The sequence below is a fragment of the Zingiber officinale genome, chromosome 1B, assembly GCF_018446385.1.
Source record: "Zingiber officinale cultivar Zhangliang chromosome 1B, Zo_v1.1, whole genome shotgun sequence".
NCBI lineage: Eukaryota > Viridiplantae > Streptophyta > Magnoliopsida > Zingiberales > Zingiberaceae > Zingiber > Zingiber officinale.
In genome coordinates this window covers 44,365,675-44,383,433 of record NC_055986.1, presented here as the reverse complement: position 1 = coordinate 44,383,433, position 17,759 = coordinate 44,365,675, and the positions used below count along the sequence as shown (strand labels likewise).

Sequence of the window (17,759 nt, the reverse complement as noted above, 5' to 3'; positions counted from 1 at the left end):
TATCAATCAGAATCATTCTGAATATGATTCTTCCCTCCATTGCTCTCAAAGGCTTAACTGGTATGCAATGAAATGCTTCTTTCTCAGTGTAATATCAGTTAGAACTTGGTTCACCTTCCTTGTATAAGTTCATCTTGCTTGTTTGGCTTGCTGGTGAACCTTCTTGTCACGTTCACCAAGTTCTGTAAGCTCATTTTGCTTCATTTTGAAAATTGACACAAGGGGCACTAATGCACTAAATTTCACTAGCGCTCCAAATGATCTATGTGGAATGAGGAAAAACAGTTCACATAGTTAATTTGATATCAAACGAGAAAAAAGAGATTTAATTAGTAATGATAAAATAAAACAAAATTTATTTAAACATAAATAATTATATAATAAAGAATAAAATTCAATAATATATAAAAAATTCATTGTTATATTATTATAATTAATTTTATTTTAGCCAATGACAATGCTAACTAGTGTCAAGAGAATTTTCTAGAGTGAACAATTTTGCAGGTTACATAAGCATGTAATGAACTGGAGATCATCCATCCTTTATATTATTTTTTCTTTTCTCACAGCTTAATGCTAAAAAGGACAACAAAATTTGAACATAAACGCTAAAAATGACGTTACCTGACATCTAACAAATCTTTCAAGGATTAGGTTCTATATTAGTGGTGCATGATACAACAACCTGTTCAGATGTTGCCTTTTCAGGGTCCAACATACATTATTGGAAGCAGCTAGACTACTAAACTCTAGCTGTCACTAAATAAGTTCATACTAAAGAGGAAAAAATAGTTCATTGTTCATCATATGCTAAGGAATGATGAGGGCAGTGCCACAGGCCACAGTATAGCTGAACATCTACCGTTTTAACAATTAACTGGAGAAGCTTTCGGCAGATGCTGTGCATCGCCACAACTAGCTGAAGGGAGTTCCTTCAGGACTGCATCCTCGTGTTTGCTATTATCTGTTGAAATATCTCCATCATGTTTCTCCTTTCCTGTAAAAGCCTCCTCAGAGTTGTGTTTGCTGTTTTTGTCATCCGCTGGCAAAGATACAATAGGTTCAGCTCTAGGTGTTGCTTCTTCTTTATTCTCTGAACTTGCCTCAGTTTTATTTTCATCGCTTCCGTTGCTTTCCAGGACAGGATCTTTCTTTTCATTAAGTGATTCCCCAACTGCAACACCCTCCTCTATGGCTTTATTTGCATCATCATCAACTTTAGTTGCAACATCAGCAACTTCCTGCATCGAAACATCCTCTTTAACTTCTGTGGTGATGTCCTCTTTCACTGGAGAAGCTTCATCTCCTTCAGTAGCCTTCTCCTTGGTTTCTTTCTTTTCATTAAGTGATTCCCCAACTGCAACACCCTCCTCTATGGCTTTATTTGCATCATCATCAACTTTAGTTTCAACATCAGCAACTTCTTGCATCGAAACATCCTCTTTAACTTCTGTGGTGATGTCCTCTTTCACTGGAGAAGCTTCATCTCCTTCAGTAGCCTTCTCCTTGGTTTCTTTCTTTGAGCTTGCTTTTCTTTCTCGCTTCTTAGGCTTTTCATCTTCTGGGACCTCCACAGCCTTGGCTTTTTCCCTGATTCTTGCTGAGCGTCTTGGGGTGTCACCTGACGATTAATTAAAATAAGCGGATGCTGATTCATGCAGGACTTGTATGGATTAAATATGAAACTGTGTATGTGCTCTTGGCACAATGCGTGAGGGTATGAGAGTACCAGTTCTCCAGTCAAATTCAGCTGAAGATGGGCTGCCAGGGTGTGCCTTCAAGTATTGTTGTAATTGTCTCCTGCTTTTAATCTCCTCACCAGTTGGTGATATGAAGAGGATCTCATTCCTTCTTGGTGTACCATCCTCATTCAGCACAAACTATTAGCATACACAACAAACATATTACTAACGTATCCAAAATGGAATGAGCTTGGAAGTGTTGAATGATCCAGCTACATTGATGATATTGCACGCTGTAGAAATTAAGGCGAACTAAATGAAAAATATTACCCAACATTAGGATAATAAATCCATGCAGCACTATCACCCATCAAAGAAAAAAAACATTCATATTTTACAAAGCAGTGCACATGGTTTATGAGCCAAAAAAAAACCATATGATAGCAAATTCAGTGTGAATGCTATGGGAAAAGAAATCTTGACGGGTGTCAAAGGATATTCTTGAAGTGTTAGAGCTTCTAATCTCCAAAGTGCAGCAAAGCAAAGTAACCTATTAGTAGATCCAAAGGCTATATAAATCACAAAGCACTAGCAGCCCTCTACTAGGAAGAGTTCGAACAAAAACAAGCTGCTATTCCCTCTTCAAGGTAAAAAAAAAAACACTCATTACATATTTTCCTTACAAGAAAAAATAGATAAAACTATGTGCAGATTCACGAAGTTGTGATGTAAAATGTTTAACCAATATAAATGTCTTAAAAATTTTAACATTTTTTTCTATTAAATGTTAGGTGACTTCAACCACAAAGAAAATTAGGACAAGCTTAGTTCTTGGAGAGTTCAAAAGTAGAGTTTTAAAAGGCAAACCCAACTGGTGGAGAAGGATGTATATAAAAAAATCTGAACAAGTATAAAGGACTAAACTTGGGACGAAGAAGCTTTAAGTATAGAAGTTTAAATAATAAGATAATGTTACAACAGGCTAATGCAATGAGCTAAAATTCATCTTGAAAATAAAGGTAGATAAGGGTATAATTCCTTATGGCCTAGGACTGGCATACAATACTGTTTTAATTATTAAGAGATAAGTTAACTGAGACAATGAAATTATGGAAGATGATGACAGAAAGAAGAATAAGAGGTAAAATTTCTGAAAATCAATTTCCCTAGAAGGTCAACTGTAAATGCCAATTATTTAATAAGATGATTAATATAGAAATATCAAGAACGGGAGAAAAATTTGTGCATGGTTTTTATACATTTCAGAAACTAACTTCCAGAATCTTATGATTGTCATGTGCCTCTTAGGCTAAAGAAAAAAATTATAATAGGGTACAAATAAACCAACCTTTTGGTGAAGGATGGAGGGGAATTCAAGAAATGCCCAAGATAATGCAGAAGAGATGAAAATACTAAAAATACATGAGTAACAAGAAATGTTTTCAGGAAGTTGGTAGGTGTGACTCCAATAGAATAGAAATAAGAAAATTGATTAATAACATATGAATTCATTCAAAAAATGATCAATTGTATAATTAGTTAGTTGAATCATTTAAAGTCAAAAGAATAAAGGGTAGAGAGACCGAAGAAAACAACATTTGACACAAGAGTAGCTTAAAGATCCAGATTAATAAGTAGTGATATGGGTTTGCAGGAAATTCAATGGGATGTTCAATGGCAGATTATCTTCATGACTTTATGGCAAGAGCCAAACAATGAACTCACAATTAGTTGGGTTGTTGATGTTATTTTCTTTCTTCCTTTCTATTAAGGAACTCAACTTGCATCTGTCTTTTTGCCTTACGCACAAACAGGTCCAGCAAAAGGCATATATGGGTACCAACAACTTACATGATAGAGAGCTCACTCAGTTCAACATTGATAAATAATATATATAACATTCAACTGTTTGGAGAGAAAAAACAGCAAAGATGAAATTAACTTTCAGCCTACTGAATGAAAGCAGAAGGTTAAACTAACAGGCAGGAACTGGGTTGTATATCATTACATTTTAAAATAGGTTAGAACAACAGACAACCATCTTCAATTTGTTTTAAAATAGATCTTTAAACATCAAATTCATGGCGCTTCAAGTCTTCAACAAAAGGGTACAAGCCAACTATTTTAAAACTGACATAAATAAAGAGTCAGCAGGTACTCAGTTCAGTAACGAAGAACCAAAAAGCCACAATTGATTGCTATGCTTTCTAGGGAATCAGAAACCAGAGATAATGCAAATCTACTGTCCACAATGACAATCAGTAACCTATGTCTTAAATGCATATAGTAGGAACATGGAAAGTGGAATTTAAAAAGAAAAAGAAAATTAGTTTATTACTATGCAAGAAAACATAATTCAATTAGTTATTATCCCTAATCAACGAGAGCTGGTATACAGTAGGAACTCTAGACAATATTCCATTTAGTGGATATATACAAACAAAATATTACAAAAGACAAGAAAATATTTGAAGGTAAAGAAAAGAGATGATAGTGTTTAGAGATCAAATATAATTGGACAATTAAAAGGACTCTAATTATAAACATATTTATTTAAAATGATGCACCAAAGTTATTTATCTATTCGAAGACCTATCTATTCATGAAGCCCAATGAAGGGGAAAAAAAAAGGTTATGACCTATTCAGCTATTTAGGATCAGACAATGTTGCAAGTTATATCCAGATCTTTTATATTGCTTTCAATTATGTTTAGAATTTTATTTGATCACAGTCTATCTGTCACATCTTCAACTCCAATCTATTCAACTTGTCTAGCTAATAAATATATCTTTGAACAGTAATAAATGGGATAAAATCAAAGGAATATAACGACAGATTTGCATCTGCCAACAGAAAGTAGAACTCCAGCACAGAAGTGTTTTCTTTTAATTGCATTTCACATCAACAATCTTAGACAGAAAACATAAAAGAAATAAATGGCATGATCGAAAAGGCATGGAAGGTAGGAAACTATGCGTTTGAGAAAAGATATGAAACACATACTTATTTATCTTGAATATTCAGTCTAGAATTTTCCTTTAGAGAATAACTACAAATATAAAGATGAATTTTTATACAGATTATCATAGGGACCAGCTCTATCTTATTGGCTATAGGATAGCGCCTATCCTCACAGAAATAGAATACATCTTAATTAATCAAAAAGTCCAGTACACATTCAAAAATAGAATATGTATGTCAGTCCTCAATTGACAAGTGCTATATACTTTGCATGGCAATCTCATTGTTCATATTAAAGGGTGGCAAATTTTTACAATAGTATATATAGAATACCATTGTAAATTGAATAAAACATCTGCCATGCATGTATATATTAGATCCATATGCAAAAGATAAAGATGCCATCAATAATCACAAATTAGAAAGCATTTATTTTCTGAATACAATGCATTAAATGCTTTATAAAATTAAAGTATGCCTAAGAAGAAGTTATGTCGAACCACACGTTTCATCATGCATCTGTGATTAATGCTACAGAAAAACCAAAGGGTAGGTTAGAAAGAGATCTCACTGCTTAGCAAAGAAACTGCAGTACCTAATTGAGTTTGGCAGGAAAAGGACCTCTTTTTTAACGATAAACCTAAAGTCATCATTCTCTTGACAATGCTCCTTCCAATAAGTCATATGAACTTTCATAAATAAGAAAAAAATTTCAGAGCTGATTGCAGTATATTCACCCTGCTTAAACACCAGTACACAACCCTAATGGAGTGCCATGCTCCCTTCGCTGTTACTACAAATAAGCAAGCAACCATGAAGCCAACAAACCCTAGAATGCACACACCACAGAAACAACCAAGTACCTAAACTCAGAATTGCAATTAGCAGCCAGAAACAGAACAAATTAAGGACACAAAAAATCGAAAAATTGTAAATAAGAACACAAACGCTGAGAAGAGAATGGGGAATCCTTAGAAAAAGAACCTTCTTGGTCCAACCCGCGGGCGCCGTGAGCTCGACGGCGTCGGGCTCCGTCTCGCCCGCAGCCTTCTCCGGCGTGACCTGTACGCCCTTTATCTCCTCCTGCTCCGCCATCACTATCCTTCTTCCAGCTCTCGGATTCGCCGACGAATTGGCGACGACGAGCAGAAAGCAAGAAATAAACAGAGAAAAACAGGAAAAGGGGGCGAATTAATAGAGAGCGAACGTGCACCGCCTCTCGAGCCTCGACTCTCGCTTACCCAAAAGTCCAAACGGCGTCGAGTGAACGGCGGAACTTGGACGGATGCGCCCAGTTGAATTGGAACTTGAGCCCTGGCGTCCGATGTTACGACTCCTGTCCTTCCACTGGGACGTTCCTTGTAAATTAGACATACCATTGGTTAACGAATACGGGGACCACAGCGGATGCCAATAAAGTGGAGGAGATACACGATCCGCAAAGAGATTCGAGCAGGGGATCGGGAGGACGGCATTGGGTGTGCACGTGGAAGGAAGTGATTGGGTGAGGATGACGGATGAGGTGGGAAGTCGGCACGAGCGGGTTGGTGGTCAGTTTGACGGCGTTAGTTGGGGTGGCTGATGCCACGTGGCGATGCGCGTGTATCTGTTGCGGGATATGCCAAGTGCGAAGGGCTTCGATGTCTAACATTATCCGCTCAATAAAAAGGGAAAATTAAACGATACGATACCAAACCAGTCACACCTTCCCACTTTGTGGAATCAGAGTATCCCACGTGGAAATAAATTAATAAGACTCGAGCATACCTGCTAGTAATTCTATAATAGTACCATAATAGGGATATTTAGCAGAAATATTTCTCTAAATATTTTTAATCTCAAATATTTCCTATTTTTAAAAAAATATTAGAGCCATAATAGGGATATTTAGCAGAAATATTTCTCTAAATATTTTTAATCTCAAATATTTCCTATTTTTAAAAAAATATTAGAGAGAAGATTTGAAATCATTAGACATAAAATTATATTAGATGATTTCTTTCTCTCTTTAGCAGAAATATTAATAAGACTCGAGCATACCTGCTAGTAATTCTATAATAGTGCCATAATAGGGATATTTAGCAGAAATATTTCTCTAAATATTTTTAATCTCAAATATTTCCTATTTTAAAAAAAATATTAGAGCCATAATAGGGATATTTAGCAGAAATATTTCTCTAAATATTTTTAATCTCAAATATTTCCTATTTAAAAAAAATATTAGAGAGAAGATTTGAAATCATTAGACATAAAATTATATTAGATGATTTCTTTCTCTCTTTATTTTTATAATAAAAAAATTAAAAAAATATATTTAATGATGGAATTTAGAATATTTGAAAGTTAGGTATTTAATAGATGGGCTCATCAATATTTAATTTATGAAATATTTGATTGTAAAATTTAGGATATTTAAAAAATAAGATATTTAATTGATGATATAGATATGGAGGCCATAAATAAATAGGGATAACTCAATTGGCATGAGATTTTCTCATTAAGACTTGAGCATGGGGCCTCTTGGACACTCAAAACCAATATTCGGAGTTGGCACACTCGTTAGCTTTGTGTTGACCATAGTAAAGGTGATTATATTTATTTTAGATATTTTTTTACTGTCCATTTATAGATTATACGAAGAAAGATAAATTATGGGATCACCTTATAGTAGACCGTCAAATGACTAGGAGTGAGAGGAATTTTTCCGAGGACATGTGCCCACTAAAATTTAATCTCTATCTATTATAATAAATTTGTCACTCTTTAACCAACGGGGAGCTATATGTTGACATACTTTACCTTGGAAGTTTAATATTTATGTTATATAAATTAAATAATTAATTTACATTGTAAGTATAAATGTATAATCACATTTTAATTTTAAAGGTCTTACAACGGTCTGTGTAGTTGAGTTGGTACTTGAGTAGGATTTGTTATCAGAGATGTATGGTTTGATTCTTGATAGATACAAATACTACTTCGGATTATTTCGTGTCCCTTATCTAGAAAAATCGCTTAGTTAAGGCTGAATAAGTCTGCCCCCGTGATTTACCCCTTATGATGACGAGTTCACATTTTTGAGCAAATTAACGGATGGATTTATCTTAATGGACGGTTGACCTAAAAATGTTGGGCTGATGGGCCGCTTATTGCAAGCACTTCCTGATTTACACCGGTGGCCAGTAGGAAACTTTTGTGGTGTAACGACCGCACTTCTTAACCCTGACTCAAGCCATGGGCGTTACTCCTTTCATACTACTAAGGACATTATTGTATGTACACTGTTGGGTTCAGAGATCTACTCTGAATTTGTTTCGACTGTTAAGTCGTGTTTAGGAGCGAAATAGAGCTAAGATGAAGTTTAGAACTGCTTGAGAATCTGGGCCGTGTGGTGATGACCGACCGTGTAACCTTACTAAGCGTTTGGGCACGACCGTGTGTCCCACACGGTCGTGTAAGGCCCTCCCTGCTGGAGTAGGGCACGACCGTGTGGCTTCCACACGGCCGTGTCACCTTGGCCGTAACGAAGAGGGGCATGGCCGTGTGGCTCACACAGCCGTGTCACCTCGGCTGAGTCAAAGGGGTGCACGGCCGTGTGAATCCACACGGCCATGTCATTTTGTCCGAGGAGGAGAGGTGCATGCCCGTGTGTGACACACGGCCGTGCAACCTTTCCAGAGACTAAGCCTTACATGGCCGTGTGTGGCACACGGTCGTGCAACTTTTCCAGAGACTAAACCTTGCATGGCCGTGTGCGGCACACGGCCGTGCAACTTTTCCAGAGACTAAACCTTGCATGGTTGTGTGTGGCACATGGCCGTGCAACCCTGGCCGAGAGGGAGAGTGTTGGGGTCATGTGACTCCACATGGCCGTGTCACGACCGTGTGGGGGTCACGCCCTGCACCCATAAAGGAGTGGTTCTCCCCCTTTGTACTCCTTCTTGACTTATCATTTTATCCCACAACCTTAGGGAGAATATTTGACACTTCAACTACTACCAAACCGCAAATTCATTGTACACTATTCTTAATAGTACTTTTACACTAAGTGGAGATAAGAACATATGTCCATCAGCACAAAAAATCTAACATGGTAAGATACTAGCAAATTCCAGGATCGCTTCCCACTGTTCCGTCACCCCTACCATTAAACATTGCTCCTGTTGCCCCTTCTTACTCCAGCTTTCCCTTACCTTTATCTGCAATATAAGGAAATGCAAACTATAAGCAAAGGCTTAGTAAGTACCATCTACTCACAAAACTACGCATTAAAGAGAACACGCCTTTTTATTGTAAAATTGCTTGGAAAGAGAACAACAAATATGCACTTGAGAATAGTTCACGCTAAAACATATGCTTTGTAAATATGCACATGATATGTATTTTTAAACAGTTTTAAAATGCTAAACACCAACTTAAACCTTGCTAGTAATGTAATGGAACAGAAATCCTAGCATATTATAGAGTTCCCCAACACTACACTTTATAACTCAAGTTCTCCACTTAATGATGGTTTCATTTCAACAACCAATGCACTTTGAAAACTTTATCATACATATTAGTGAACATAATAATCAACTTTCTTGGGCCCGACAATGTACCACTTGCGCGCATCCTTAATAAAATCCGAGGTAGCTAATCTCGAACCTATTAAGGTACTACTAGGCGAACTTAATCCTAGGGTCAATCTAGGAGCCCATCCCATGGACCTTGTGTCCAGTACATGCCATTTTAAAGTAAAATACTTTCTTCTACTCAGTACTTTCTTATAATTGCACTTGTTGTCATTTCGACAAACACTTTATGTGCACTTAATCCTCCACACCTATTGGGAAGCATCTTAGGGCACTTGATTTTGCTTCTTAGTCCCAGAAACTTAATGGGAAACAAATCAAAGTACTCACATGCTCTTAATCCCAAAACTTAGAGGGACATCTTTACATATCATGTATTATATCTTCTTTAACATACACTTTACATGAAATTTCTTAATCATGCATACAATCATACAAATCTACCACAAATAGGTTCCTCCATGCATAATCGAAACAACTTATACTGTAGGTGAGGAGTACTTACCTCCTTTCGCTAAATCTTACTCTTATAGGGTGTAAGAAAAGCAACACTCTCTTTTGTATGTCTTGATCTCCAAACCACCCACCTCGTACGTACAAATCCTGATGAAAACTCCCCTCTAGATTCTCTTCTTGAAGAACCTAGAACCTTGGAACCCTAGAGTTCTTGGCCAAAACTACAAGAGAAGAAGAGGGAAGGAGTTTCGGCTAGGTATGAGAGAAGGGAAAATGAAGAGATTTAGGTTTTGATCTCATCCCTCACATTTTATACTAAGTGGAAGTTGAAGCATCTCTTCTCCCAAAATCTGCTTATAAGGAATTGTTTCCTATTGCTAGTGTGATGCTTTACCACCACCTTAATGGAAAATCTAACCAATCATATATAAGAGGTCTTGGATTCAATCCTACCCAAGGCCATTTTTAAATCTATTTTTTTAATTTCTTTTTCTCTTCTTCTAGTTCTTTTTGCCTTTTTGAACAGAGAAAATTTACGGGTGTTACATGTGGAGCCGGGTCAGTCACCTCAGGATTAGTCGGTGTAAGCTGGATACCTTTGTGCTTGTAGGATTATTTGTACATGAGAGAGGGGTAATCACACGTAATTTTAAAACTTCTCTTTTTTCAATTTTAAAAGACTCGTTGAAAATCAAGTTCACAGTGGAAAAATAAAATAAAATAAGAATAATACATAATTGATTACTTGGTTCGCAGTCCAGCAACTACTACTTCAAGGTCCACACCCCCTTGGGATGTTTCTGATGGGCAAGTCGCTAAAACTCTCATTCGATAAAACTTTGGACAAAGATATCGAATACTCAGATGAAGAAAGTGAAACAACCTACACTTTCTTATGCAATAATAATAGTAAATAACATTAAATTTTATACCGACACTTGTAGCTCGATGTAGTTATCATTCTCGCTATAGAAGCTTGCTTGAGCATCAATTTGGAGTAGTAAGGTCATAGTACAGCAGTTGCAAGTGTTAGTGCAGTTGGCACTAATGATCAAACCTGAGTTTGATGAATGACAAATAAGTTAAAGTTTGATGTGTTGTGATCTAACCCTTTCTATTAAGTATACAGGACTTAACTGGTTTGACACCAGGCTAAAATCCAGCTAAGTTTGGAGGACATAATAGCTAGTGTAGAAGTCTAAATAGCTCAAGGAGTGACTTGATATCTGACAGAAAGTCCAGCTAGGTCCATGGGACTTGACAGCTGGCCGAAGTCCAGTTGGGTCTACGGACCTGATAACTATCGAGGAGACCTGGTGGACCATAAAGAGTCAAGTGATTCTATATGGTAAGTATAGTAAGTCACTGGAGGAGAGTGTTCTAGAGAGGATGAGTCTTATTTGAGGACTTTAGGTGTAGGTCCAATTTAGGTCTATTTCAGAAACTTAAATTGAGATCCTAATTAGATTCTAGTATCAAAGAGATAGGATCCAATTACTAAACTACTTATTTTTTATTGTACTAATTTCATCTTGTAGGGTATACTATGGTTTGTTGGACTAACACATTTTGTAGGACGAAAAGAGCATAAAAAACCTTGGGCGAACAATATCCGAGGCGCCTTCCATGCAAAGGAGGGTGCCTTGAGTAGGCTATGGAAGGCGCCTTCGAGACCTTGGAAGGCACCTTCAGTTGGATAACGCAGAAGACCTCGACGACGATAAGATCTAGTTTTGGGGGGATAAGAGTTGGTATTGAAGGGGCCTTCAGTGGTGTTGAAGGCGCCTTCCATCCCCTTTAAAAGGGCTATTTGACTAAGACTTTACACACAACTCTTCTACAAGCTTCTACGTGTTCATTCAACTTTCTGACTATTACAACCTTGTGTTGCTGCTCTGCTATGACACTACTGCGCCCGACTACTGCTGAGAAGTCATCCAACACTGAACTTGATCCGTTAAAACTATAAGTGTTGGGTAACAAAGTTTCCTTGTATACTTAATTACTACTTAAATAAAAGTGTAGCTTGTTACATTTTTCCTATTCTTTTTATTGTACTTGATCCCATCTTTCAGCGGTTTTGGAAGAAGTCTTTAGTAGATTACCCATCGATAGGTCCGTGGGACCTAGATCTTGGAGTAGGAGTCACCGAAGGCTCTGAACCAAGTAAAATCAATCGAGTTTGTGTAATTGTATTTTTGATTTATATTTCTGTATTTAATTCCGCTGCATACTTTTGATTTCAAAATAAAAAGGAAAGTTTTTAAAATCATGTGATTCATCCCCTCTCACGTATGTAACGATCCTACAGCAAGGAGACATTGCAGACTGTAGAAATGAGAGAGAATTGATGTACTTGAGCTGTGATCAATGAGTTCTTTTATAGGGCATTGGGGTGTCTCTGTTCATCCGAGGCCCCCCATACATGCTTATTTGATTCTAGAATTTTGGCACTTATCCTTTTGAGGGCTCCCTCATTGATCTAGGGTGTCTCTAGTGATTCATGCTGAGGTGCCTCCAATAATCTGAGGCATCTCCAGCGTTGAAGTTCTATCCTCGCATATTATCTACTCTAGGGCGGTTCCAATCATCCGAGGTGCCTCCAGTGCTTCACTTCATGTCTCCCTCCTTTACTTAAGGCACCTAGAGTACTGTTTATCCCAACTTGACTTTTCATTTCAAGCACTTGCAAAGCATGTTAGTCTAAATAATAAAACTACATGCAAAACAGAGTTAGCACAAATGTATAAATTGTGAATTAGATCATGTCTAACTAATACTAGGATTTTATCTTAGTCTCAACTTAGATTTTCAAGTTAGATATAACTTGGACCAATAGTTACAATCCCACTGGGACTCATCCTCACTGGATCTCTCTTCTCCAATTACTTACTTGACTTACCATTTGTAGAATTACTTTGATGTCTAATCTCCTAACCCACTAAGTCTTCTAGCTAGATATCTCATCTGGACTTTAGCAGTTGTTTAGTTCTGCTGACTTAACTGGACTTTCTGCCAGACATCTGATCCCGTCTGATATATCTGGGATTTCTACTAGTTATATGGTCCTTCTGACTTAGCTGTACTTCATCATGGTGTTTGGTCCTCTAGACTCGTCAAGTCTTTTAGCCTGCACACTTAGTCAATATATTAAATTACAACAGGACTTAACTTTGAACCTTTGACAACATCAAAATGTAAGCTCAATTCTGGTGCTCTCTGCATCGATAATCTTCTCCTTTTTAATGCTTGGCAATTTAGTTAAAATTAAGTAAAATGATAACAACTTCTTCTTAAAATATCTCTCCCTCAAATTAAACTCTCCCCCTATTTTTAAGAACACAAAACATTTCAAAACTTAACTTTTAACCCTCATTTCTGCCCATTTGACATACATAAAAAAAAAATGATATTAATGTTCACAATTTTCAAAGCCTAACTATATCGGAAACAAATGATGTATATTTCTAAATTAAAAATATATTTTCAAGGATAAGAGTGCACACATACTTTCAGGAAAATATATTTTTAAAAATATTTTCAAGATTATAATACATTTTAAAAAATAAAAAATACTTTTTAAATTTTTTATCAAGATGTATTATTTCAATTTTTTTTAAGATGATAATGTTTTTTCAAAAGCAGTTTTTCAAAAGAGTTTTTAAGATTTTTACAAAAATATGCTAACTTAAAATCTATTTTTTAAAAGAAATATTTTGAGCATATTTTTAAAAGAGTGCTTTCAAAATATTTTCCAAAGATTTTAAAAATATTTTTCAAAAGAAGAGTTTATGAAATAATTATTTTTCAAAAAATATTAATTTTCAAAACAAAATATTTCTATTTTGAAATCTTTCAAAAAATAAAGTTTTAAAGATACTATTTTCTAAACATAATTTTGAAAATGCTTTCTAAAGAGTTTTGAGAAGAAATTATTTTTTTTAAAAAAAAAATCAAAGATAAAATTTTTCAAACTCTTTTGAAGATAAAATTTTCACTATTTTTAAAAATATTTTAGATTGAACTTTTTTACATTTACTTAGGAAACCCTTATTAACCATAATCAAGATATACCTATATGTTTGGAGGCCTAGAAGTTCATGATTGACTTGAAGGATCAGATTGTTGGTTAATAATCACTTTCAAGAAATGTATTGATTTTTGAAAGGTATATAGATAATTGCATTAAATCAATTATTAATTAAACATCAGAGTTTTAGAAATAATTTTAAGAAAATAAATTTATAAATTTTATTAAAAATTATTTTCATTTATTTCTCCTAGAATCTTACCCATTTTAAATAAATATGGTAGCTTTATGTGTTTTGAGAGATGAATGATTTGTCTAAGGTAGAATTAGTTTGATTTTTAATTAATTTGGGGTTATTTAAAATTGTTTATTAATTTTGGTTAGAATGAAGTTTGGAGTTAGAATTAAATTTGGATTATTTAAAATTAGAATTTTTAATTAACTTAGAATTAAGTTTGATCAATTTATTTCATAATAATTTAGTTAAAATAAAATTGTTTAAATTAATCATTAATTAATTATGGTTTAAATTAAAATTGTTTAAATTAATTTAGGATTGAATTGCAACTGATTGGTTAATTGTTAATTTCAGATTAATTAATACTGATTAGTTATTAGTTTATTATTAATTAAATTAAGATTAAGTTAATTGGCTATTACTTTTAAATTATTATTTTGAATTAAATGCATTAATTTTAATTAATTGAAATGAAATTGATTTGGATTAATTAGCTTAAGTCAAACATTAACTATTTTCATATTTCATATTAATTATAATTCGGATTAAGACATTGATTTATTGAATTTGAATTAATTGATTAATTAAATTCAGATTGATTAATTAATTATTTAATTTTAGATTAATTAGGTTGATTAATTAATTTAGAATTACTTAGATTAAGACTGATTAATTGATTATTAAATTTATGGATTAATTAGATTTTTAATATCAATTTAATATAATTTTAATTTAATTTAAAATAATTTTAATTACATTTCATTTTAATTTTATTTTAATTTAATCTAACTTAATTTAAGAGGCCTTAGTCTTCCACATCGGGCCGACCGCCATAGTCGTCAGACAGTAGTTGTAAGTATTTCTAGTTATATGTTGTCGACTTTGTATCCTTATCTTTAATTATATCATCCTTTTGTTTAGTTCCTTGCCTCAAGTCTGTATATCGACCCGCTACTTATGGCTAAGGACCAGGAGAACAACAAATTAAAAGCTCAATTGGAGACATTGAAGGCTACTTTACCTTCTTCTAATAGCGACCTGGTTCAGTTGCAAGAGAAAGTGGCCTTACAAAATCAACAATTGGGGACCTTGAAACAAGAATTGGAGGAGTCCCAGCAATTATTAAAAGATAAAGAGCTTGCAAGAAGAACTTTGGAATTACAGGTGGATCGGCTACATTCTGGTCTTTGACTGGAAATTGCTTTAAAGGAGAAAACTCTTTTAGATGCTTCTCATAAAAGTCTTATTTTAGAGAAAGTAGAGAAGCTTCATAATGTCTGTCTTTCTGACCAAGCTCAAGACCTAGCCTCTCATGATTTCACTATCCTACAGGAACAAGAGTAAAGGAAAGCTCAAGATGTTGAGTTGTCACTACTTCAGAAGGAATTGGAGCAGCTTAAATCAGAAAAGGTTGTTTTAAAAGATCAACACACAAAATTGCAAGCTGATTTTCAAAGCTATAAGGAACAAGAGAAAAGTCGATGGGAAGAGTGGCGTCTGGCTTATTTGAAGTCTTCGGCGTTTGCCCAAGAATTTGTCCGTAGGATAGTGGGTGCTTTAAATCATTCTGTATCAGGAGTTCTTCGACAGTTAAAAGAGGGTGGTTATCTACCCAAGGAACCTCCCCCTTCTTTCATAAGTCGACGCAGGCTTAACGAGGAATTGTCCGCAGATTTAAAAGGTCCTTTTAATTAATCATGTCTATGTATCTAAAAAGATTGTCCATAAAAGTCTTGTAATGGAAAACCTGATAATGAAAAGAAGTGTAACCAAAACTTGATAATTAAGTGATTGCGATGTATAGGAAATTTTTGATACTTACCTGTTTCTTTATTGTGCTGGTTTGAGAATGCCTCTTTTGCAATGCTTCCGAGCATTAGGTATAAATTTTATTCGAGAATTCCTTGCTCATCTTTTGAAGTTAAACCTTGTCTCACTACAACAAAAATCCTCATAGACATCGGTTTTCCACCGGTGTCTATTTCATTTTCGACCGATGTCTATGAAGCCGATGTTAAAAGTCTGCCATTTTAGACATCGGGTTAAAACCGGTGTAGTATCACTTAACGACACCGGTCTTCGAATCGGTTATTAACCGGTGTAGTATCACTTAACGACATCGTTTCATCAATGGTGTAAAACCGATGTAATATTGTATGTTAATAACACCAGTTTTGGCAGCGGTAAATGACCAATGTAATATTATTTAACAACACCAGTTTTGCAACGGTGGAAAACCGATGTAATATGTATATTTTTTAACAACACAAATTTAATTTCCGAAACAATGAAAAACCGACAATAATAAAAAAAATACACAAATATTCACAAATTATACAAATATTCTTCATTCAACAATATCCATAAAATACACAAATATTCACAATTTATATAAATAATCTTCTTACAACAGTATCCATAAAATACCCAAACATTCTTTTTACATCAAAAGCTAGCTAATAGATATCAACATCAAGGTAGAACATTCTTTTAACAACACATCAAGGTAGAACCGCACTTCAAATGTAATCTAGCATGCATTCAGCCCACTCGAACCGCATTTCATCAATTTCAACTATGGAGTACTTGAGATTTGTAAACTGTAAAAACACATAAATAATATATTAGTAGGCATCATACAACAACTTACTAGGCATAATACAATAACTTACTAGGCATGATAATGGTTGAACAAAGAAATATGACTACACAACAAATCCAGTGAAGCATAGAAGAGCAAAGCTACCTCTGATGAAGCTTATAATTGCAGGGAGCAGTGTTGTCATTTTTAGTCAACTTCTATAAAATCTTCTACCATTGTTGAATGTATGTTTGTAGGACATAAACAATGTTTGTAGGTTTAAGCCGAAATAAATAAATGCTTAGGACATATTTGAAGGAAAACATCAAATAGCAAAAGATGAGATTATACTATGTATAGCCAGCCGTGGTTATATTTCTTCAAATTTATTAACATATAAAGCAGTGGTATTCAAATTATTCACACATGTTATTAGTCTGCCAAGAACATCATCAAATTTTAGTAATTCTTTTGCAACTTTAACAGAAGCATCAATTGCTTTAGAACTCAGTTGTATTTTTCCTTCTCATGAATACATCAAGTAAATTAGTTGTGTTTTAGAACTGTGGGAAACAACACCCAAGGTGAGACATGCATAAGACTTACAGAAAAGACATACTGTGGTTGCAGAGCAATCATCTAGTAGAAATCAATTCACTAACAATTATTGAATTGAATCAGAGATGTAAACCAAAGACACGCAGGTCACTCTAGAATAATCATTAACAGTGGTTGAACTGAAGAAAAGATGTAAACCAGAGAGACGGGGAAAAAATGATTTCTTTATTTATTAAACTTTTGATGAATACCCAAAATCACAGTGAAAACACTTCTTTAAATATCACAGAAATATATTGTATCTGTTCTCACTTATAATTTGTTTCACAAGGCTAATCAAGCATCATAACAGGTATCAATAAACTAGCACAGATGTAATTTTCAATCAATCTTTATTTAAAAAGATAGATTTTTTTTATCTATGTGCACTGCCTGTGATCTAATAATCTAAAACCCAAACGTGTGATTTTCTCAGATTACTTGATGAAATTGAATCTAAATTTGTCATATGAGATCAAATAAACTAATAAAAACCTTTGCAGCATCTATATGCTTGCATGTTCTGCATGACCTGACAGGATTGTTTAGCATAAAAAGAACAAACATGACTATGAAAGGCATGCTATCATCAGCATATAAATAGACTATTTAATGAAGCAGTGAAAAAAAGAATCAAGA

The 17,759-nt window shown here is 34.6% G+C and overlaps 1 protein-coding gene across 2 annotated transcripts; it reads right to left on the bottom strand.

Moving 5' to 3' along the window:
• Positions 1 to 630: 630 nt before the first annotated feature.
• Positions 631 to 5,881, bottom strand: LOC122056062 (methyl-CpG-binding domain-containing protein 11-like). Of its 2 annotated transcripts, XM_042617843.1 has the most exons (4): positions 5,629 to 5,881; positions 1,730 to 1,880; positions 1,487 to 1,621; positions 631 to 1,303 (listed from the first exon to the last, which is right to left on the bottom strand). In XM_042617843.1, the coding sequence occupies exons 1-4, from the start codon at positions 5,737 to 5,739 to the stop codon at positions 867 to 869; spliced, it is 834 nt and encodes a 277-aa protein (XP_042473777.1). In that variant the 5' UTR covers positions 5,740 to 5,881; the 3' UTR covers positions 631 to 866. The 2 variants fall into 2 exon arrangements, with proteins under 2 accessions (XP_042473777.1, XP_042473769.1); XM_042617835.1 differs by having other exon boundaries at positions 631 to 1,621; positions 5,629 to 5,879.
• Between the last annotated feature and the right edge of the window lie 11,878 nt (positions 5,882 to 17,759).

Bases quoted from the DNA above. Each gene is read 5' to 3' on its own strand.
- LOC122056062 (XM_042617835.1), bottom strand. From the start codon at position 5,739: ATGGCGGAGCAGGAGGAGATAAAGGGCGTACAGGTCACGCCGGAGAAG. The intron at 1,881-5,628 runs GTTCTTTTTCTA...GTATGCTAATAG, and splicing joins CCGCGGGTTGGACCAAGAAG to TTTGTGCTGAATGAGGATGG. The intron at 1,622-1,729 runs GTACTCTCATAC...ATTAATCGTCAG, and splicing joins TGAATTTGACTGGAGAACTG to GTGACACCCCAAGACGCTCA.